The sequence below is a fragment of the Leishmania donovani genome, chromosome 35, assembly GCF_000227135.1.
Source record: "Leishmania donovani BPK282A1 complete genome, chromosome 35".
NCBI classification, from domain to species: domain Eukaryota; phylum Euglenozoa; class Kinetoplastea; order Trypanosomatida; family Trypanosomatidae; genus Leishmania; species Leishmania donovani.
In genome coordinates, this window is record NC_018262.1 from 1466464 (window position 1) to 1488608 (window position 22145).

General features: G+C 59.5%; 8 protein-coding genes across 8 annotated transcripts; all 8 read right to left on the minus strand.

Moving 5' to 3' along the window:
- Positions 1-514: 514 nt before the first annotated feature.
- Positions 515-2611, minus strand: LDBPK_353630 (hypothetical protein, conserved; the record flags this gene model as incomplete). Its single annotated transcript, XM_003864895.1, has 1 exon — positions 515-2611. The coding sequence occupies one exon, from the start codon at positions 2609-2611 to the stop codon at positions 515-517; it is 2097 nt and encodes a 698-aa protein (XP_003864943.1).
- Positions 2612-4448: 1837 nt separating this feature from the next.
- LDBPK_353640 (DNA repair protein RAD2, putative) lies at positions 4449-7241 on the minus strand (the record flags this gene model as incomplete). The annotated part of the gene is made up of 1 exon (XM_003864896.1): positions 4449-7241. One exon carries the CDS (start codon positions 7239-7241, stop codon positions 4449-4451), a length of 2793 nt encoding a protein of 930 aa, XP_003864944.1.
- Positions 7242-8010: 769 nt separating this feature from the next.
- On the minus strand, positions 8011-9174 carry LDBPK_353650 (hypothetical protein, conserved; the record flags this gene model as incomplete). Its single annotated transcript, XM_003864897.1, has 1 exon — positions 8011-9174. One exon carries the CDS (start codon positions 9172-9174, stop codon positions 8011-8013), a length of 1164 nt encoding a protein of 387 aa, XP_003864945.1.
- Positions 9175-9854: 680 nt separating this feature from the next.
- LDBPK_353660 (peptidyl-prolyl cis-trans isomerase (cyclophilin), putative) lies at positions 9855-10598 on the minus strand (the record flags this gene model as incomplete). The annotated part of the gene is made up of 1 exon (XM_003864898.1): positions 9855-10598. The coding sequence occupies one exon, from the start codon at positions 10596-10598 to the stop codon at positions 9855-9857; it is 744 nt and encodes a 247-aa protein (XP_003864946.1).
- Positions 10599-13195: 2597 nt separating this feature from the next.
- On the minus strand, positions 13196-13681 carry LDBPK_353670 (iron-sulfur cluster assembly protein, putative; the record flags this gene model as incomplete). Its single annotated transcript, XM_003864899.1, has 1 exon — positions 13196-13681. One exon carries the CDS (start codon positions 13679-13681, stop codon positions 13196-13198), a length of 486 nt encoding a protein of 161 aa, XP_003864947.1.
- A 696-nt stretch (positions 13682-14377) lies between these two features.
- Positions 14378-16240, minus strand: LDBPK_353680 (hypothetical protein, conserved; the record flags this gene model as incomplete). Its single annotated transcript, XM_003864900.1, has 1 exon — positions 14378-16240. The coding sequence occupies one exon, from the start codon at positions 16238-16240 to the stop codon at positions 14378-14380; it is 1863 nt and encodes a 620-aa protein (XP_003864948.1).
- Positions 16241-17836: 1596 nt separating this feature from the next.
- LDBPK_353690 (hypothetical protein, conserved) lies at positions 17837-18451 on the minus strand (the record flags this gene model as incomplete). Its single annotated transcript, XM_003864901.1, has 1 exon — positions 17837-18451. One exon carries the CDS (start codon positions 18449-18451, stop codon positions 17837-17839), a length of 615 nt encoding a protein of 204 aa, XP_003864949.1.
- A 948-nt stretch (positions 18452-19399) lies between these two features.
- Positions 19400-21418, minus strand: LDBPK_353700 (hypothetical protein, conserved; the record flags this gene model as incomplete). Its single annotated transcript, XM_003864902.1, has 1 exon — positions 19400-21418. One exon carries the CDS (start codon positions 21416-21418, stop codon positions 19400-19402), a length of 2019 nt encoding a protein of 672 aa, XP_003864950.1.
- Positions 21419-22145: the final 727 nt, after the last annotated feature.

Below are 22145 nucleotides of genomic sequence, written 5' to 3' on the forward strand. Positions count from 1 at the left end.
CTGTGGTGGTGGAATGCGTCTCTTGCGGAGTGCAGACTTGTATCGTAGATTCGACGAGGAGGCGGGTCAGTCAACACCGTCTGGCATCGCTCAACCCATCGCAACTCCGCTGTGCATAAAGCGCAGGCTCGGCCCAGGATTACGCTCAACATCACCGCAACGCAGCTAAAGCAGAGAAGCTGGAGGCGGATGCGTCGGTCTGCTGAATTGTCGGCAAGATGCGTGGCGGGCTGGCACAAGCTTGATCATGGCTGCAAGTGCCTTCGGCACATCACCCGCACAGACCTCCTCTCCGACACCGAGAGTCCGCAGCCGTGTCCAAGGGGTAGGCTGCAGGCTGTTGGCCTCCTCGCAGGGTGAGCACCGAACGCTGATACAACGGTGAGGTGGCTGGCGTCATGAAGGCATCAAAGTTTTTGGAAGAAGGCAGCGAAAAAGGAGGTCGAGGCGCGCGTGCCGCATTCGCTTCACAGTGGCATCATTTTCGAGAAAAGCTATCTCGGCCCGTTGTGGACTACGACCATGGTAGGGTTCTGCGCTGCCGATCTCGCGGCAAAGCGGATGTAGAGGCAGGTAGCGCCTGAGTAGCAGAGCGGAGTAGTGTACTCGGACGATGCAGCGGGGCCTCGTCGCTGCTAACGGAGTTCGGCTGCGCGGAAGGGCTGCGACTACCAGTGGCGCTCCGGAGCGCCGATCTGCTGCTCCGCCCCGCATGGTTAGGCAAGGGCGCTGCCCTACAGTCGGACGGAGAAACGTTGGGGTGTGACTCAGGCGCAGCTGCCGCGCCGTACACCTCGGATAGGCTTTCGGTGAGTAGCGGCAGCTGCCGGGCATCAGACCGGTTCGGAACTATCGCGTTGAGTGACGGCACGGAGCGGACCCTGCGTTGGGAAAGGCAGGCGTTGAATGAGGTGAAGGAAGCGTTGTCGTGTGCGAAGCTGAGGGGACCGGCGGAGTTGGGAGTGTGGCGACCTGTCTCCGACAGCGAACCGAGCCCCGGTGTGCCGTGATGACTACCGCGGCAGAGGCGCACCGTCCCGCCTTCGGAGCGGAGCTCCTCGTCCTCGCTTCTGACCATGTCAAGGTCGGACCTTGTCACCGACAGTGACGGGGTGCTGGTGAAGGCTCCCCTGGAATGCTCGTTCATCGAAACATTGAAGCTTGGTCCATCGTCCGCGTGGAGCTGCAGGCTCTCCCAGTCGATGTAGTGCGTCAAGAGATAGCCGTATAGTGGACAGCCTACGACGCTGAGGCCAAGGCACGGCCCCAGCCACAAAGCCTCGACGCCCATCGAGGTTGTAAAAAAAACGATGATGCCAAGCGGCACGCCGACGACGGAGTAGACCAGCGCAATGGACATGGCCCCCAGCAGCTGCAAGCCACACCCGCGCAGCACGCCCATCATGCAGCTCTGAAAGCTGTCCAAGAGGTGGTAAACCACATAAAACCTGAGCATCTTGCGGAACAGCGCGTGCACCGCTACGTTGTTGGTGAAGAGAGTGGGAATCCAGTTCTGCAGCAGCAGCGTCACAGAAAGGTTCACCAGTGCAAACAGGAATGTGAGCCCGAGGCACACCAGCGCACACCGCCGCGCAAATAGCGGTTTTCTTTCGCCAAGCGCGTTGCCGACGAGCACCGCCGCCTCGATGAAGACACCAGAGGCCATGCTCCACAAGATAGTGGAGAACTGGTGGAGTATGCTAAAGGCGTCGAGTTCATTGATCGGGGCGTAGCCGGCTACGATGAGATTGACCTCCTGCGACATCCACTCGCTCAGCATCATCGCCATGGACGGAAAAGCAAGCTTCAGCAGCGGACCCCAGTTCATCAGCGCCGTTGGTTCCCACCCACCCCACGTCTTCTTGTACTTGCCGGTCACAAGAAGGTAGAGAAAAAGGGAGGCGGGCATGCAACTCATGAGCAGCGACCACGCCACCGCCGCGCCGGGGAAGCTCAACATCTTGATGCATGCCCACAGCACAAATGGAAAGGATCCAGCGCCGATGATGAGGTTCACGGAAAGCTGCGTGTTCAGGTGCTGGCAGGCGAAGTAGCGCCGCATCACCTCCAGCAGCATGAGCGAGTAGACGCCGAAGAGGGAGATGCGGCAAAACTCGCCTGTAAAGTGCGCCACCTCGGCATTTTGCCGGATGGAGATGAGCAGCGAATCCGAAAACGCCAGCACAGGCCCGACAAAAGCAGCAACGATTAGCAGTATGAGCGACATACGCTGCACATGAACCCCGTACAGCTTACTAGTTTGATCGCGGCCGTACGATTGGGACAGAACCGTCTCCAGCGCACCGCAGAGGCCTGCCGACAAAGAGTAGGCGGTCGCGTTCAGAAGACTGTTCGCCAGCACCGTCGCGCCGAGCTCCCTGTCCCCGACCATTTTGCCTACCATGGCTACTAACACCACGCTAATGGAGTTTTGAGCCACCGCTGCCAGGCCGAGCGGGATGCTCAGCTTGAGCACCTCGACCGTTAGTGTGGCCACCGGGGTGTTCTCATCAATGTGGCTTCTGCCCCGCAGCGGCCGGGCATGCTCGCCCGACGCGGTCGAGGACGGGTGACTGCGGTGGAACGTGATTGGTGACTCGGGCGCCTGCATCTTTTACCACCGTGCCTACTATGGGGCGACAAAGGTGTGGAGAGCTTAGGCACCTTTTCTCGCTTCACTTTCTGAGATCAAATGTTGCTGCGCTGCCGTTCGCCCGCAGGGCCGTAAATGTGAAATGGGAAAAGACCCCCGGTTCGACGTAGCGTATTTTTTTTTCTGAGAGACAGGTGGCAGGTGGCAACACCGACTCAGCAGCACCTGGCCGTGTGCGCGTGTCACCACTCGTACAAGACGAATGGCTGCGGATGTCCGTCCCTTTTTGTCGCCGTTTCACCTTCTTTCACTATCCTTTTCCAGCTGTAAGCGATCTCTCCGCCTCGGTAACGAGGGAGGCAGCCGTGAAAGTGAGAGCGATGCACACCCGTGCGCAAAGATGAGCGGGGCCGCATATGCAGCTATCCGAAACTGGCGTAGGGTCTAGGGCGCGGAGCGCAGCTGAATCGACGAGAAAAGGAGATCAAAGAGAAAACAGAGAGGTTCGGGGGAGGGAGCAGCAACGAAAATAAAAGGAAACGACATTAAGATGCACTCGGGCGAGCAGACACAAGAGAAGCGGAGAAGAACGTCCACGCACACACACGCGCGCGCGCGCGATCAAAGAAACGAAAAGACAGGCAAAAGAAGACGGGGAGGGAACGCTCACGATTCCTCCGCGTGCGTGTGCGCGTGCGGATCTCTCTCTTTGTGCGTGTCTTGGAGGAGAAGGGAAGCGGGGCGGTACCTGTCACCTGCGCACTCTCGCAACACGGAGAGACGAAAGAGTGCGGATGGGAAAGAGGAGGAGGGTGCTGAAAAAGCACCAAAGAGAAATAAGGCGGCAAGAGATACACAGGGTGAAGGCCGACAAACGCGTTCGAGACGATCTCGACAGCACAAAGGGTTGCGACGCCATTTTTTTTTTTGCGGAGATCGGGTGGGTAAAAGGAGGGAGGGCGGAGGAAAGAAGGCAGAGGTGACATTGATAGGAAGAGTGGCAAGAAGTGGATAAGGTGGAGTTGAGGCACCAAGCGCACGGGGAGAAAGCGCATCAAGCATGCAGCTTCCAGCGGGGTGGCAGCGTCAACGGCATAGCCGTGTGTGCTCTCACCGACTACAGCGCCAGAGACGATTTCGCCGGCGCACAACCTATCCGCGTCGAATTGCCGACGCATCTAGGGCACATCGTTTTCCGCTTCTTAGCCCAGCCAAGCGCCTTTTCTCTGCCTTCTTTTCGGCGCCATTCGCTATACTTGCATGGCATTCGCAGCTGCGAACGTGCAGAGACGGATACAAGACAGGCGGGTGCAGGGAGGGAGGCAACGGCGCCATGTGCACAGCCGCAGCACCTTTTAGCCAACTCGCATAGAGAGAGCGCACGTCCGAGTGCACGCATCAATACACGCTCATGCGCACAGCATTGGACATCGGGCGTCGGGGAAAGGGGGTAGGGGCCACACAGATACGCCGCGCCGCTACACGCTGCCGAACGAAAAGAAGAGCAATAGGATGCGAGTAAGCAGTCACACGCGGGCCAGCGGTGGAGGTGTGCGCACAACAGAAGAAGACGCAGCAAAAGAAAGGTGGTGGCGTAACCGAAGAGAAGAAAAACGAAAAAGTTTCGGGGCGCGAAGGAAGTTGGGCAGCTGCGCATACGGCGGATCGCGCACTAGCCCATGTGCAGCGAGTGCCCTCCCCTCTCCACAGACATAACCCACTGCGGCGTCCAGAACGGGGGACGAGTCAAAGAACAGAAAAAAAAAAACAGCAGCTGTGTAGGCACAATGCATGGAGGAGTCCGCCAGAGCACAGCGCTTTCTTGGCTGTAACTCGCCGTCGTTTGCATTGCGCTTCACTGCATCTGCTGCACAGCGCGCAGCTTGGCAAGGGCCGCGGCGTGCTTGGGAGGTTGCCTCTGAAATGCCCACCTGGAGCGCACTCGATCCCGCACGCCATACTCTGTCAGCCGCCGCTGGCCAGCAGTCAGTGATGCACGATCCTTCGCCGCCGTCTCTTCGCGCCGCAGGCACTCCTTGCGCGCGAGCTCGTATCTCTGCACGAGCCAAGGCGAGCTCAGTGCTCCAAGCGCCCCGGCGAATACGCGAATCCGCTGCCAGTCTGGTGGGAGCCACTGAAACGGGGTTGTGTCCAAATCGACTTTGGCATCGAAGAAGGCCTCTACGGCATGCGCTTCTGGAAAGCACGCACGTTGCTCCAGCGTGCGCCACTGCGCCACGTGGGCCCGGAGAAGCGCGAACTGCAGGATGGTCATGTGGTCATCCACCTCTTGCCACGAACGCGGAGGCCGCTGAACAAGCAGGGCCCAACGCCGCAACAGGTGTAAGACCGCTGAGGAGGACGCGGCGCCCGCCTCCGCACTTTCCGCTGTTGTCCAGGCCACGACTAAGGCCTCCAGCGCACCCACGAGACCGATGCCACAGACCCCCTCCGTGTAGTCACACCCGAGAAGAGAGGCAAGTGCCACAAGCACGGTCTTCGTGATGCCACACGCCGACAGATGTGTCTGCTCGTAGGCGACGACATTTTTCGACTGCGCGAAAAAGCCGCGCAGCACTGTCGTCGCGCCATGCACCAGCACGTCGCTATCCTCCGTGAAAACGGCATCCACGAGGCCGCACCGAGCCAGGAACGCACACTGGGCGTCTGCCTCTGCCGGGCTCAGCACATACGGCACCCCGCAGCAGTCCAGCAGCTCAACCACGTTGAGTAGTTCAAAGGGGATGACGACTCGGTTGGTCCGCGCGGCGCCTCCCTCACGAGGGGGTACGCCACCCAGCGAGCTTTTGCGGTCGGTGGACAAGCTGTGCACTTCGGCGCTTCTGCAGTAAGGTGAGCCTGCCACCTCCGAGACGGCGCCCTTCACAGCGTTTGAATGTTGAGGCGCCGACACTGGAATAGTGCAGTTGTCCTTCTCACCCTCACCCTTGCTGCTGGTTGAACCAACCATAGGCAGCGGCACCGGCGCTGTGCGACACCGTGAAAACACCTCCACAGCCCTCACCGGCGCGTAGTCGTCTTCATCTCCGTCTTCTTTTCCCACCGTAGCGGCGTCGGTGCGCGGTGACCCAGCGAAGGACGCAGTGACCATCTGAGCAGCTGTCGAGCACGATGAGTGTGCGTGGGACTCGCTCTCCTGCTCCTGCGGACGCAGAAGCTGGGCGAGATGCAGTCGCTGCGTGAACGGCTCCCACGCGAACTCGGCATCGTCGCTGTCATCACCATCGCCACCATCGGTAAAGGTGTCCGCCTCCTCAGAGCTGCCGTCGCTGGGAAAAGCGGCGCTCTTGCTGTTGCTCGTACTGCTACTACCGAGATCAGTGGCAATGCCCTCATCTCCACTCACAGATTGGGCAGCAGAGGATGATGATGATGTGATTACCGATGATGTCCCCTCCGAAGCTATAGTGGAGGGCATCAGCTCAGGCGGCGGTGTGCACGTTGACTGAGACCGCGCATTCAGAAACCGCGTCATGTCTCCGCTATGCAGCACCGCTGTCGCCACTGACGGCGAAGAGGCAGACGACGGCAGCCAAAGCGCTCCTTCAGGAGCGTCTGCGCGAGCAGGGCCGCCCGCTTTTTCCACCAGGACAACCTCTTCCACATCGCTACACCCTTCAGCGTCCGTTGAGGCGACGGTGCAGCTGGCACTCGAGACCGCCTCGGCGCCGCTCTCGCTGTCACTGATGACGACACAGCCCGTCGCGTCTCTTTCTTCTTGCGAATCTCCAGACACTAATACCACGGCGGCAGCGCGGTGTGGGTGCAGCGGCTGTAGGTGCCCCGAGGTAATCACACCGACCACGGCCTCAGAATTTTCGTCGACGGTACGGCGCGGTCCCATAAAGAGTGAGGTACTGGTGCTCTGCAGAGCGTTCTGCAGGACACAGGCCTCATGCCGCGTGCGCTCCTCCAGAAGGCCCTCCACATCCCTCAGGAAACTCTGCGTAATCGTCGCGGAAACGGCATCAGGAGCGAGGCGGCGTTGTCTGCGGCAGAGCCGGCGGCGGTGCGGTCTTGGCAGCGGCAGCACCTCCTCTGAGGCCTCTCTGGGCCGCTTTCCACCATGAATGGCGCTGCTGCGTGTGCTGCTTGTCGCACCCAGCGCATGGCCTGCGCCACCACCCCGGGGCAGTGTCTCGGAGACACCGGTTCCTTCCGCAGCGTTGGCAGCCATCGAAGGCACGGCCGCGTCTGAGTCTTTCTGAGCCCTCACAGCATTGTTCTCCGCGCGTGCACCGCTCGGCATGGCCGCCTTCAGATCCTCTACATCCAACGCGCCAGCAGCGACCTGAGCCAGTAGTATCTGGCGCGCCCTGCGCTTCACGAGAGCCCGCGCATTCCTGGCCTGCTGCATCGTGCGACGGTGATGCTCCGCACCCTTCGACGACGACGCTGGGCCATCAAACACAAAGACGGGATGAATGCCGTAGAAGAGGAGCTTCAGTATGCGTGCCAGGAAGCCTTCGAGCACCTTGTGTTCCGTGTCCTCGCCCGGCGCGACGCGGGCGCGAAACTGTGCAATCCAGATGCTGGCGTCGATCGCCACGCGCTTGCCCTTCAGCTCATCTGGCTGCACAACCACCCCGAAAGAATCCAGAAGTCGCCATAAGCCGTGAACACCCATGGTAGCCACACACACACACACCTCGCCCCATGGAGATGGACAGGGGTGTAACGAAGGAAGGGAATACGACGCCACCCACGCACGTCGACACGCGCGCAGAGAGGTGTGAAGAAGCAAGTACACCAGGGATACAATCCCTTTTCGGCAACCTGCCCACCGCTGAGCAGACAGAGTACACGAGGAGAGACCGAAAGAGGCGCTTCTCCTTAGAGAATGAGGGGAAGCGGAGAGAGGATGAGCTTGGCCACGTGTGCGTGTGTGTGTGTGGCGATCAGCAACGCAGAGGAAGACTCTCCGCAACACTGCGCAGTGCAGCTTGCTCCGTCGAAGAGTGTGTAAAATGTGGAAACCACCGATACCACGGCTGCGCTCTATCACCTCCAAATATCATGTGGCGGCTGCCATCACGTGTGCGCGTGCGCATGTGGTGCACGTTGACAACCACACGCACCTCTCCCCTTTCGCTTGTTTTTTTTTATGAGCGTGACCTATCCGTTCGCTTCAGAAGCAGCGGCAAACGCCAGCTCGATCGCGCAGATTGCCGGAAAGAAACGCGACAGACGACCGGCTTTGTCCGCCCCCCTCCCGCTTGCACGAGCACAAGCGTAGAGAGAAAGGAGAGGAGGCGAGAAGACTTGCACAGGCGCCTAATAAGAGAGAAAAACGACCGAGTGCCCCAGTCTTTTCGCCCCCCCATCCACCTCTTTGCCGCATCCTCACATCAGCCCGTGTTCGCCGCCGCAGCGCAGCGCAGCTGCCTCTCCGCGGCTCAGCTTCCGCTTTTCGTTCCCCTCCGCTCCCCTGTGGCGCTTCCACTACGTAGTCGGAAGCGGCCTTGCACAAATCGACGCGCAAACGACACACTCGTCTTGCGGTTGATCACCTCGTTAGCGATGATGTCGAGCGCGACCACCTCAAAGCCGGCACCCTCGAAGAGTTTGCGAACCTCTTCCAAGGAAAAGAAGTGGCTGAGTGTCCCGTTGGTGCGCTCGTACGTGTTGGTATTGCCCGTGTCGTCGCCTTCGCCACCGTCGCCGCGCCGCCGGTACGACGACGCCTGAAACCGGCGCTCAGCGTGATCACTAACGGCGTAGTCGCGGAAGTACAGCACGCCTCCAGGGCACGCCATGCACCGGGCAATGCGGCGCAAGACGACAGCGTGCGAGGAGACTGGAATGGAACAGAGAACAAAGATGAGGGACACAAACTCCGGCAACTCGCAGACTGGTGACCTGTCCACCGCTGCAGTGCTGTCACCATCTGCACCGCCTGCTCCTGCAACGTCCGCGGAGGACGATGACGTCGTCGCGCCCCCTCCCGTCGGCGTGAAGAAGGAGCAGTCTGCCACCTCCGACTCGACCGGATTCAACACGCACACGTGCACCTTGGCTGCTAGCGCCGGTGGCAGCAGTGCTCGCTTCTCCTCTAAAAGCCCAATGGCGACGGACGAAATATCGAACCCGAGAAGCGCTCGCCACTGAGGAAGGTGGCCGTACTGGGCGAAAACAGGAAGCATGGCATTGCCCACTCCACAGCCAGCCTCCATCCACGAAAACGAACACGCAGGCGAGGCTGAGGCGGCGGACTTACTTGGCGCCGCCGCCCCTGTAGCGGATGTCTTCTCCGTCGCCGCGGCAGCGTCGATCGCCGCGCGCAGCTCGCGAAACTCCCGCAGTATGTAGTGCCGATCCTTGAACCCGTTCACCGTGTTATTACGGTAGTACATATCCCATTGGCGCTTGTGCAAGTCGGTGTGTTGGTTTACACGATGCGCCTGCAGCTGGCCGCTGCTGTATGGTCGGTACTCGGAGACAAACGGCGGGTAAGGCGGCGACCGTGCCCGCTTGCGCCCGTGTAGAGAGTCATGCGTGCATGAAAAACTCGCGGCGCGTGACGGCTGGGTCGGTGCTTCGGAGTTTTTAGCGAAAGACATGGCGAAGGTATACGTAGCCGGACGCGCCTACTTGCGAGTGCGTGTACGTGTACGTCGCCGATGCCGCTTGCGTGCGCGTTTGTTTTCCTTTGCCGTCCTCACAGCAGCACAGCTGCAGAGCGAACTCCTCCTTGCCTCTGTTCTCACTGTCTCCCTTTCCGTTCCCTAATGCTGGGCGCGCCTCTCCTGTCCCCACGAGGCCCCATGCTTGTGAGACGTGCGGTCACACAGCGAAGAACAACAACGAAGAAAGCGAGAGGTGCAATGAAGCGGGATAGCGGTGCGATGGAGAAAGGTGCGGTCGCGCTGGAAGCGCGATGGCGAAAGATGGAGGGAGGGAAGCCGGCCTCATCAAACTCATGGCCGCCCATGATCATAAACGCCAAGATGCGGATAAAGGTGCTCGTAAAGATGGGACGAAAGGGTAGCCCCCCAGATGGCTGAGCGCTCCATAGCAATCCGGCAAGGAGCGCTGGTCCGCTCGCGCAGCCGAAGCGCCAGGCCCCCAGGGATAGCCGAACTCTGATCGCGTGCGGAGGAGAGCGTTGTACAGCCAAGTACATATTTTTTTTTAATTTAGGACTTGGCAAAGCAGCAGCCAGCATGGACGCCCAATTCGGTCACCATGCGAGCCCTCACGACAACTGAAGGGGGGGGGGCGGACTACGTGCTGCTGCTGACTACAGCTTCATCTTTCCCTCAGCGAAGGGGTTGTAGAGAACGGTAACGTTAGTGATGCGAGCGCGGGACGCCAGCTGGACAACGTTCTTTTCGTCGACCTTTGCGGAAGCGACCTCCAATGCCGTCAGCACGGCGTCTCCGCACCTGGGCGCTGCGCCGCCAACTGCGTCAGGTTCAGCTATGGCTAAAGAGCTTCCGGCCACCTCCCCTTCTGGGCAGCTCGCCACCTCTGCCACCACGGCGGCCTCAGAAGCCGAGTAGACACCGTTCAGGTCCACCACGCCGAAGGCAGTGTAAAAGCCATCGAAGGATGACTGCGGACTGGTAGTAATGAAAAACTGAGAGGCGTTCGTATCCGCCCTGGTGCCCTTGTGGGCCATGGAGAGGGTGCCGCGCTGTGCGTGCGTGGTGACACCAAAGCCCTCGTCGTGAAAGTACCGTCCCGGAAGGATGCCCGCGGCAGCTACAGACGCGGCCTCCGATGACACCGCATCACCACCTTCGTCGCCGTCAGCGGTATTGGCGACAAAGGGTAGCTGGGCAAAGATGGATTCGCCGCCTTTTCCGGTGTTCGTCGGATCACCAGTCTGCAGCAGAATGCCAGGGAAGTGCCGATAGAAGGTGCACCCGTCGTAGTAACCCGAGGCGCAGAGCGCAAGGAAGTTAAAGGAGGCGAGCGGGCATGTCTGATAATGGAGCAGCACCGGAAGGTCCCCTACGGTGGTGTGCAGGACGACGGCCATGATTCGCAGAGTTTTGCCTGAGAACGGCGAACCAGAAGGTAGCAGCCACCTACTTTGTAGTGCCCTCGCAAAAGGACAAAGCAGAGCGGCCCGTGCGAGAGAGAGGCGGAGGCAGCAACGAGAGAAAGACAGGCGCACCAGTGACCTTGGCGCGTTGAAGAGCGTGTGTACAGTGAGGCCGAAATACGGAAGCCGTGTCGCCAATACGCACACCTACCCGCGAAAGCAAGTACAGACAAAAGAGAGGCAGATGCAGTGGAGGGGCCCGAATCGGTAAGCAATTAAGGTGGAACAAGTACCCAAGAGGAGAGAGTTCTTTCTTTTTCAACGCGCTCACCTCGTTGCTCGAAGCAGCGCTACACACGCGCGTCACAGCAATGCGCCGACTCAGTCACATGAGCACGGCCGCGGCCTCGAACTCTGCCCACCACCCGCCTCGCAGGTCGCCCCGACGCCACGCCACGTCGTGGGCGCTGGACCCTGTCGCCACCATCAGTGGCGCCGCGTTGGCAGGGATAGGGCAGTGGGGGTGGTTCGGCATCCATGCAGAGTGGGGGCGCTCGGACCCTGATCACACACGGGGAGGTATAGCCCGTCAACAGGGCCCGAAAGATTGAGGACAGAGCCCGCGCGTTGCTTACATCGACGCACGAGGCACCAGCCCCGTGATCAAGCAATGCCCCCTGATGACCACCTGAAAAGAGAGCGTGAAACGCTGTCTTTCATGTGTAAAGTGTGCGCAGGGATATCATTGGGCGCATCGCTTTGCGAACAGATTACAGCAAATACGACGAAAAAAAAAAGAACATCACACAGTCAGACGCAAGCACAACGGTGCGCGGCCATCTAACCGCTCACGCAAGCACTGGGACTCTGTCTCTCGTTGCCACGACGGGCTAGGGGGTTGTTCCGCATCTCGAGCTTCAACGCACGGCGTATTCCTCCGACCCTGTTATGTCCTTTATCTTTCGAGCTGCGGCGATTGTGCACGCACACAGGCAAAGAGGTGGACTATCATGCTTGCGCGCCGGCGAGCACGGGTGGTAACCAGAAAAGGCGGAATATCAAGGAGAGAGTCACAGAAAAGAAGTCATCAGGACAGAACCATCACTGGGTTTACAAGGCGACGGAGCGCGAGAGAAGGCGATGACGCGAGTTTGAAAGCACGAGCAACACATGTAGAACAATGGAAAGAAGAGAGGGAGTACCTCCTACCGCAACTCGAGGCTCATTAAGCGATGAGCCGGTTGTGCAAACGAGAGCTCGTCCTCCAAGAGGAAGCAAAGACGCCACAAGACATGAGGAGGGGAAGAAGAGGGTGGGAAAAGTCCTCTCATTGACGAAACCGGCAAAGACACAGACATACAAAAATCACCGAATTCAGCACCGCACCACGTCACAGAGCGCACAAGCTGTTTCTGCACGCGCTATAAGACACACACATACACAGCGGCGTCCTCTCCTATTCCCCCACACCCTAACACCGACAAGAACGTCTTTTCTGGAGAAGACGACTCACGTCAAGACAAAAGCCCAGTGAAGCTGGAAGGGGGGGCTTCACACACACAATCGCTCTCGCCCAGTGTTAGAAGCTGCAGAGCTTAAGAATGAGAGGTACAGCGGTGGAGCGTCACTACGCGGAAGTCTTTGTCCGTCAAGGGCGCGACGCTCTTCAGCGCGGCCGGCTGACCTCAGTGCATCCCTGTCCGTTGGGTCGGTCCCACTCTGCGCATCCGCAATGGAGAGCTTCCCAAGCATGTAACACGGCGCGGGCCGCAGAGCGCGAAACCGTGCGCACAAAGAAAAACTCGATAGCAGCTATCACACATAACAAGGAAAGACAGGCAATCGAAGCCGCAGGAAGGAGGAGCGCACATAAAAACGGCTGCGCTGAAACCAAAACTCAAAAATAAAAAAGTGAGATCCACAGCGACAGAAGAGAGGGCCAACAAAGAGAGAGAAGCGCGCGGCAAAGGTGCCCAGAGCAGGAGGGGAGGAAGAGGGAGGGGCTCTCACGTCTGCCTACGGCAACCTTGCACCGTGCGTGTGCGTCTGTGTGTTTTTCAGTGCAGCAGTGCACAAGAGGATGATAAAGGGGAGACGGTGAACGCGCGCTTCGTTTGGCTTCCCGCGTCCACACGCGGTGGCACGGCACGCGCCGCACAGCCGAGAGGGGCAGCGCCTGGACAACCGCGTAAGGTGCAAGTGAGGAAGAGAGGGGAGGGACAAAAAAGTTGTGTGTGCGCGCGCGTGTGTGTGTGTGTGTGTCAGTGGCACTGGCCGTCCAGGGTGGGGCCCGCGGCTACCATACATAGGCACGCACGCCACAGCAGCAGCAGCAGAGAATTACACGAGGAGGGGGAAGGCGCAAGCAAGGGAGGGGCGGAGGGGAGAGGGAAGGAGTGCATGACAGGTACAGATGAAGCCCGCGCCACAAACACCCTTTGGCCACCATCTGCTCACTAGCTCCATCTTATAAGGTGAGTTGGCGTTTGCACGCAAAGACACAAGCAACAGCAGCTGTTCTCGAAGCCGATGCGCAGTTAGCGTGCGAGCGCACGAACGCGGCAGTCTAAGCAGCACCCACGCAGTTTCGCTCACTCCTGTTTGACCTCCTCCTCCTTCCGCTTCGACACCTTGCTCTTCAGCGTCGGGTTCTTCGACAGGTAGTTCTCCACCGCAGCGTGGATCGTCTCCTCCGCCAACATGGAGCAGTGCAGCTTTACCGGCGGCAGAGACAGCTCATGCGCAATCTCCTTGTTCGTCAGCTTCAGCGCGTCCGCGACAGTCTTGCCGCGGATCGCCTGCGACGCGTACGACGACGCAGCTATTGCGCTCCCGCAGCCGAACGCCTTGAACTTGACGTCCTCGATCACAAGTGTATCCGGGTTTACCTTCACCTGCATTTGCGTCATGTCGCCACACTCCGGTGCGCCGCGCAGCCCGGTACCCACGTTAGGGTCGTTCTTGTCCAGCTTACCCACGTTGCGCGGGTTCTTGTAGTGGTCCTGCACCTTTTCACTGTACAACGTGCGCACAGCGGCCAGTTGCGCAGCGCACGCAAGCAACGGCATCGCAGCCATCCCGAAGCGAGAGAAGGCGCGCATTGCGGGCTAGAGCAAGGGGAAGGGAGGGTGTGTCAGGAGGTGAAATGAAGAGTTGTGTGTATGCGTATGGGTGAGTGTGTGTTGGGGTGGGGTCAAAAAAAAAACAAAAGGAACAGTGCGGGCAGACGTCGGTGCGCACACGTGAAGCCAGGCGCGCGAAGATGTGTTTGTGTGTGAGAGAGCGAGGGAGTGGGTCGGTTCAGTCAACGGTTCTGCGGGAGTGGTGGTGGGAGGAGGGGGAGGGTGAAGGAAGACGGGTGTTCGCGACGAGAGGAGTGCGAGGGGGGGGGGAGGATGAGATGGGGGGCGAACAAGGGGGTGCTGAAGGACGGTAGGCGTGTCAGAGGGGCGCAGTGACAACCGCACGCCGATCAAACACACACTCACACACCACAAGCTCAGCTTGTACGGTGACGAGACACGAGAAAGCGAGCACGAAACAGCGGAGATTTGGTGTCTTGCTGCTGTCACCGACCACACTTTCATGCGTATTCCTTGAGCATTCAGTACCGCAGAGACACAAAAAAAAAAACACAACAACAGAGAAGCACGCCCACACCACCGTCAACGGTGAAGGGAGGGGGGCGGGGCGGTGGCGCAGGAACGACGAAGCAGGGTATCACAAGAGTCGGCGCGCACAAACAAACGCCCCCGGCCGCCAGCTCGCCTCTCTCACGACGGCATGCACGGGTGCCGGCTCTCCTGCTGAGACTTCTCAGCAATGGAAGCGGCAGTCGGGACCTGCACAATTGTGATCGGCGTGGGGGAATTGACAAACCGCCGCACCGCTACAACCTGTGGGGATTCCACACTAGCGACTGCGTTATCCAGCGGTACCTCAGCAGGGTTGCTGATGGCACGAGTACGAACGTCACCAGTTTTTGTCTCCCCCAGTTTCGCGGCGTTGTCAACGTGAGGCTTCAGGTTTTCCCACTTGATGTACCGTAGAAGGATGTAGATGTACGCAGGCGTCCCCACCACGGCGACGCCAGTGAACGGCCCAATCCACAGCGCCCTAATGCCGATCTTAAAGTAGAAGAACAGAAGGAAGCTTAGCGGGACCCCCACCGCGCAGAACGCCACGGTGATGATAACCGCGCCGAGTTTTTGCAGCTCACACCCACGCAGAGCACCCATCACAGTGCTCTGGAAAACGTCGACGAAGTGGTACGGCATCACCACATACATCAGCTCCCGGTAGATGGCTGCTACCGCGTCCACCTCCTCTGTCTGGACAAAAAATGATGGGATAAAGGGTTGCAGGAAAAGGCACAGCACGACATCAACAGTGGCAATGCCCAGCACAACAGCCAGTGCGATAAAAGCAATGCGCCGCGCAAGAAGCGGCTTGCCCTCGCCGATGGCGTTGCCCACGAACACAGAAGTCAATATCATCACACCGGAACCCATGGCCCACATAATACCGAAGACCTGCAGAGTGATCGTGTACGCACCGAGCTCCGCAGCCGTTCCGTAGCCACCGGCAAGCGCATTCACTTCAAGGGCAACCCACTCGCTGAGCATCATGCCCATAGAAGGCAGGGCAATTTTGACGAGGCTGTTAAGGTTCTGCGCGCAGCGGATGTCCCACCCACCCCATGTCAGCTTGTCACGACCGGTGTACCGTAGGTAGTAGACGAGTCCCGCAACAACGCCGGTCATCATTATCAGCCACGCAATCGGCGAGCCTGCAAAGCCGAAGAGCTTCACAAAGATGAACTGCAGAATGGGATTGGCAACGGCAGCGGAAAACAGCGCAACAGGCAACGGCTTCGTCAGGTGCTGGCACGAATAGTACCGCTGGATAAGCTGAAACGCCATGGCTGCAGGAATTCCAAATACTGCCCAGCGACACCACCTGCCTGTGTAGTGCACTACGGCGGCGCTCTCGCCAGCAATAGTGAGCAGCGCATCAGCAAAGCACAGGACGAACCCTAGCGGCACGGAAGCCACCATGAGAATAATGGACATGCGCTGAGCATAGATGCCGTACATGTGAAGTGTGCAAGACACCTGCGGCTCCACCGCGGTGCCCGTCCGCTCAGCCTCCGTCTTTGCCTGCGCCAGCCGCTTGTTCTCCTCCTGCTGGAAGTGTCCGAAGGTGTGCGACAGTACCGTCTCCAGTGCGCCGCACAGCCCAGCACCGAACGCGAATCCAGTGGCGTTCACCAGCCCCAGAGCAAGGGACACGCCGCCCATGGCCTCGAGGCCTAGCAGCCGCCCAATCACCATGATAATGATGAGGTTCAGCGAGAATTGCGCCAGCGACGAAAGCGTCAGCGGGTAGCCCACAAAAAAGAACTTCTTCACAATATCCATGGTTGAGATGTCTTCGGTCATGCCAAGCCCCGCCTCCTCGCCATCATTAGTGGACGGCGCACCGTCTTCTGGGCGGCGACTCGTGCTCGCGATGGCCTGAGCGATAGACTCGACATCGGCCGGCGCACAACGGCCAGAGGTCGAGATGTGCGAGGCGAAGGACAGGTTGTCGATCACCACGTCATTCTCGGAGTCGGCGTACGATTGTGTAGACATAATTGAGTCTGTGTATGTATGTGTGTGCGTTACGCTACCTGAATCACAAAAAAAAAGGAGCCAGAAGAAGGAGAAAGACGGGGTGGAGAATAAAGAGCGCGGCAGGAAGAATCTAAAGGAGCGCCACTTTCCAACAACGATTTTCTCCCGCTTGGTCCGGCGAGACCTCCAAACAACAACAGCAAATAAAAAAAGCGAAGCCCCCAGTGAACGGGCACACACACACAAAAAAAAAGATGGCAGAAATGTTGGCGGAGACGGAGGAAGGCAAAACATAGAGAGAGAGAGCGAATCAAGAAGGAAACCAAGGCAGCAACGGCAGAGGCGGCTTTGTGGAGATAAAATACACCGGGCAATAGAGATGCAGGGAAGCTGTAGGACACGCACACACAGACAATATGGTGAGAGAGCTCGATAGGCAGCCCTTGAAAAACGAAACAAGATAGTAAAATAGAATGTAAAAAAAAAACTGTGCCGGGTACACACACACAGACTGACAGACACGAACACTACGACAGTTGATGGCACAGAGCTGAGGATGCAAACAAGTCGCCCGGGGGAAAGGAGAAAGGAAAAAATGGCAAGAACGAAAGGGTAGACGGTGCTCCAGTCAAGCGCGTCCACGAGATGGAACTCGGCTACGAGCGGCAAAGGGAGACTCACGCTACCCAACGGAGAACCGCGAAAGAAAGCACACAACACGCACACGCCGTTTCCACAACACGTTGCTCGCTGCGATCGATAAGCTTCGACGCTTCAGAAAAAAAAAAACAACAAAAGGAGAGAGAGACTCGCTCAGCACTACCAAATAAAAAAACGCGCCGGACTTTGCGCTTGCCAGAGCGTACAGGAACGAGGAAGGATTGGGATTACACGGGAGAGGAGGAAGGGAAGATGAGAGGTGTACGAAGTGCAAAGAGTTAAAGACACATGACAGACACTCGAGATGATTTGCTGTCTTGAAACGAAAATCTGCTCGGCAACTTCTGTGCTTTCTGAAATGGTGGTAGGCGTTAGAAAATCACCTCGAACGCCCTCTTCATTGCGTGTTCTCTGCGTGTGCGTGTGTATGTACGTGTGATTGAGTTTGCGCGTCCACTAAGACCATAAGAGAAATACACATGAGGCGGTGGAAGTAATGAAAGGTATCGAAGTGAGGAGCAGCAGCAGCAGCGGCACGGCACCGTGAACAAAACGAGAACGTGCGCGACCAGTTGCATGAGGACGCTCGAATCCCACACCATCACAGATGCCAGTCGTTGGGGCCAGAGGCGGTCGCAGATGCATTCAGTGCGCCATGCCCCAGCACAGCCAGCATCATCTGCCGTGCGCGCACTCTACGACACACACGCAGAGAGACGACAGCGTGCCCTGCGTCCCTTATCGATTGCACGTGCCTTCTTTGATCGATTGTGCATTACCGGGCGGGTATCCGTCCGTTACTCGCTGTTAGGAAGCACGCTTTCCCGGGTGCAATAGGCAAGGTGAGGAAGGACAGCTCACGACTCTCTGCCCCTCACCAACGCGGCAGCAGCAGCATGCACACACGCTCCATACCCTGCGACAAATTTCCCCCTCACCACAACAACCCATCAGTCAGTCCATCTCCACGATGCGCCGTCGACGCGCCGGCGCATCGTCCTCGCTCGAGTCCTCCCCTATCAAGTCGTCCGCGTCCATCACGACCACGCCGTCGTCGCTGTCGTCGCCGTCGCCGCTGCTCGGCACGTGCGCCGCCGCGTGCGACGCGCCGCGGCACCCGCCCGGCGCCGGCGCGGACGGCGAAAGCGCACTCAACAGGTCCAGCATCGCCTGCGCTTGCTCTGCCTTACGTCGCTGGAGCTCCTCTTGGTTTGCCGCAGTCGGCAGCACAAGCCCGTCGAGGGATAATATTCCGCTCCGCTCCGCGGCCACGTCCACCTCCTCCAGCACGCCCGCGACAACGCTGAGCTGCAGGGTAGGCCCCTCGTCCACCAGCGATAGCTCCTCCGCGCCGCTGCTATCGCCACTGCCCGTCTGCATACACTCTGGCTCCATCCGCACTGCGGGCTCCCGTGACGCCATGGCGAGAAACTGCTCGATCTGCGCTGTCGTCCCGCGCAGCGACCCCACGTCGGCGCCCTCGACCGTGCGCGGTCGCTGCAGCAGGCTTGCCACTCGGTACGCTGCCGCGCCCTCGCACGCGTCCCGCCGCTCAGTAGCGCGGCTCATGTTTATTGGTTCCCCAGACGGATAACAACACGCTGCTGCAGCGCGACCCCGCGCGGGAGCAACAAAGAATACCCAGGATCACTGGCGCTGACCGCCTGTGCGGGAAGAAGGCGGTGGACGGAAAGGGAGAGGAGGATGGTGACGTGAGGCAGCAGACAGCCTGAAAGAGTCAGGGGCATCGCATTGGTAGCGCCATAGTGCGAGGTGCCCCCTCAGGCGGGTGGTGGCGCACCCCTCACACGGCTGTGTGCAGCACACACGACATGGGTGCAAAGTCCTCACCGTTATTTTGAGCGGTCCTTCGCCATCTTCTGTTTTTTTTTTTTCGCTGCTTGTGAATCAAAATGTTTACGGGTCTTCGGGAGGGGGGGGGAAGAAGGGCGCTGTGTACAATGAAAGGCACCCGCACGCACGCAGAAGGAGTGGAAAGCTGGAAAGGGCGTCGTTGTTTGGGAGGGGGAGGGATGGGTGACGTGGTGCATGGCAGCCGGGGACCGCAAGATGGAGGCACAGAAGGGCGAGCGCGACAAGAGGAACAGAGGCAGCCAAAGTCGATGCACGGCACCGCCATCCTCGCACAGCCCTCCCCTCCTCCCAACGCGCACGCACACACACACACAAACACGCGCGCACACCTCGCTGGGGCGGCACTTGAGCGAGTGAGCCGACTCGCATGGAAGACGCAAACAAAGTACAGCCCACAGAAGAGCGCTGCGGGAGGACAAGACACACGATAAAGAGAGCCGCGGGCACATTGGGAGCGTCATCGCTTTGTGAAGCGTCAAAGTGACGAGCGCGAGAGAAACGCCACGAGCGGCACGGATAGCGGCGGCCACAACAGGTCCACCCAAACGCACTACGAGAACGGTGGCAGACGCGGCACCGAAAGACGAGAAGATGCGAACAAAGTCACACACTCGCTATCTACTGCCGTTCATGTGGGGCCTTTCAATGTGCTATTCGCAGGCTACGCAAGTACCTCTTCCACTTGCCCACGTACCTCTCCGCATCTGTCGAGTTGGCCGCCTCCAGTATGAAAGCGTGCGTCCGCGCCGCAATACAGATCATCTTGGAAAGATCGCGAAACCGCTCCCGCTGCGCAGCGTTGAGGAGCAGCAGGGGCTCTTCGTTGCCTCTTGATACCCGCTCTACCTCAGCTACTGGCATTGCTCTGCAGTAATCCGCGCCGAAGAAGTGCTGGGCCCGCTCGAAGCTGCGCACCCCGACCGACACGGAGTTGGTACCAGAGCGGCAGCGCTCCGCTCTAGCGCTGTCACCAGGGGCTTTGTGCTGCTGCAGGAGGTTCGCTTCCTCCATGCAGTGGTTGAAGCGCGCAGCTGGTACCGCAACGACGCATTCCTCATCAAGGGTAAGGAAAACGTACGTCGCGTTTCCGTTCCCGTCAGCACCGTCTTTGCCGCTGCGACGAGGTGACGACACCCGCACCGGATACTTGAGAAACATGTGTGGCTGTGCAATCACTGACAAGAGCGGGGAAATCGCAGGCGCATCGGCGGCACTGACGTAACGGCAGCGGTGAGCCAGCGAGGACGAGGAATATCGGCGACGACCGACAGATCGGGTCCGGCGGCAATGGCGATTGCCGCATGGTTGCCCGGACATGGGCGTGGCAGCCGAGTCGCAACGCTCTCGAGAGCGGGAGCGACTGCCCTTTGTGTCCATGTTCCGCCTCCACAGGGGCGACACGCTGCGGTACATAATGCGCGGTGTCAGCGATGAAGTGCAACACTCGTACCAGTGCAGCAGGTAGATGTCCAGGGCAGAGGATGGATATTTTAGTCGATGGTACGGTGAGGAGCAGCCGCTGCCGTGCGCACGAGACACCGTGGTGCTGTCCACGTGAATTGGCTCGTAGGCGGAAGAGACGCGCGAGAGAATACAACCCGCTGTCGTGGTCTGTGCAAGAGCTGCTGCTTCTGATGACGGCAGTGCCGCAGGAGCTGTGGCACCTCTACGTGTAAGCGGCGGAGATCGATCTCGTGGAGGGTCTTGAAGGGGTGCTTGTCGCAGGCACAAGCGCGGCAACACCGGGCGCTGCCACAGCGGCGGCGTTGAAGAGGTACGAGCCGCCGCAGCGGGCACCACCGCGGCGGTGTCAGGGGCTAAGAGAGCGGGATGCCAGGCGACGCCAGCGGCCCTGTTGGACTCGACTCGCTCTCGTGGCAACGCGCTCGACGGCAGCGGGGCGACTGTTTCAGCTGCTGGTGCCTCCTCCTCCTTCGGCGATGCAGCAGAGGCGGCCACAAGCGTCTGAGGAGAAACGCCCGCCTCCCTCTCCGCCGCATCCCCGCTGATAGAAGCCGTGGAAGCGTGTGACGCAGTGGAGACAGACGCGGTCCCGGAACACAGATCAGTGTCGCTTCCGAGAAGCGCGCACAAAGACGGAGGAGCCACGATCCGCCTCGATGCAGCTGCAGGTGTGCCAAGCAGGTTTGCACTTTCATTCGCAGCAGCCGCAGATGGCACAAGACTTTTGATTGGCAAAGACACATCCAGCACCGAAGTGCAAGTCGACCTCTGCGCTTGCGCAAGATGCTTACGACCACTGTCCTTGACCAGTGCACTTGGTCGCGGCGGGGAAGCTGTCGACACACCCGAAGGCATCGGCTTTTCCACGGAGGGGATAATGTCGATGCGCGCAGGAGCCGAGTTGCATTGAAACGGTGGCGAGGATGTCCCCGTGACCGCGGCAGCCGCAGCGCTAGCGGCATCACAAGCGAGCATGCGGTCGGATGGCGGAAGTGCCGTCACTGGCTGCCTTGTGCCGCCAGCCCCTGATGTCCCATGCGTCAGTGGCTTCGAATACAGAAGCAGCCGAGAGGCTCTCAAGTCATTCACGGGTAGCTCGATGGCAGACGGCGATGACTGGGACATGCCGCCTCGCAGACGATACGATGGTCGCCCGGCTGTGACAGAACACGGCGAAGAGGGGGTGAAGAGCAGCATTCGTCGCAGCTCTGCCACATCACTTACTTCCTGTGAGCCCTCCGGGGCCGGTCCGACCAGGGAGTCGGTCAGGCATGCCGCCGCATCAAAACACGGATGTGCGCTCTCCGGATCAGGGTGAAAGCTCGGTGCCGCTGCCACCGGAACGTTGGTTGATCGGGTGTGGAGTCGCTGATCGTCGGTAAGGCGGTAAAGGGCACGCCACCACTCATCGCAAGCCACAGCGCTTGGCGCGGTCAAGTACAGCAGACGGTACGTCCCCGGAACACCAAACGGCTCCTGTCGCAGTCGGAGCTGGCGCGGTCCGATCTTTTCTATTTCGACGAGGGAGGACACGGTAGCGTACACCAGCGGGGCAGCGCTGACAGAGGCGGAGCTGCGCCCGGTCAAGACTGTGGGCGTGAGTTCGGTGAGGAGGGCCGGGTAGGTTCGAGCCTGCTGCAATGCGTCGGTAGAAGAAGTGTACGAGGTGTCCAGTTGGGGGGCGGTGGATGGCTGCACCACAGTCCACTCCACCAAACCCGTGAGCCCCACTAGCGTCCACCCATCAAAGCGTACCACCATCGGAGAGCATGAGCGACCCACCGTCTCTGTGTGGCGACGATGGGCAGGGGGGAGAGAGAGGGCGAGATTCTAAAGCGTTCGGGTGGCATTTGTGCTGCAAGAGAACAAGCGCATGCAAAAGACAAAGGAGGGGTAGCGAAATGGGACCAGAGGTGGTGCAGAG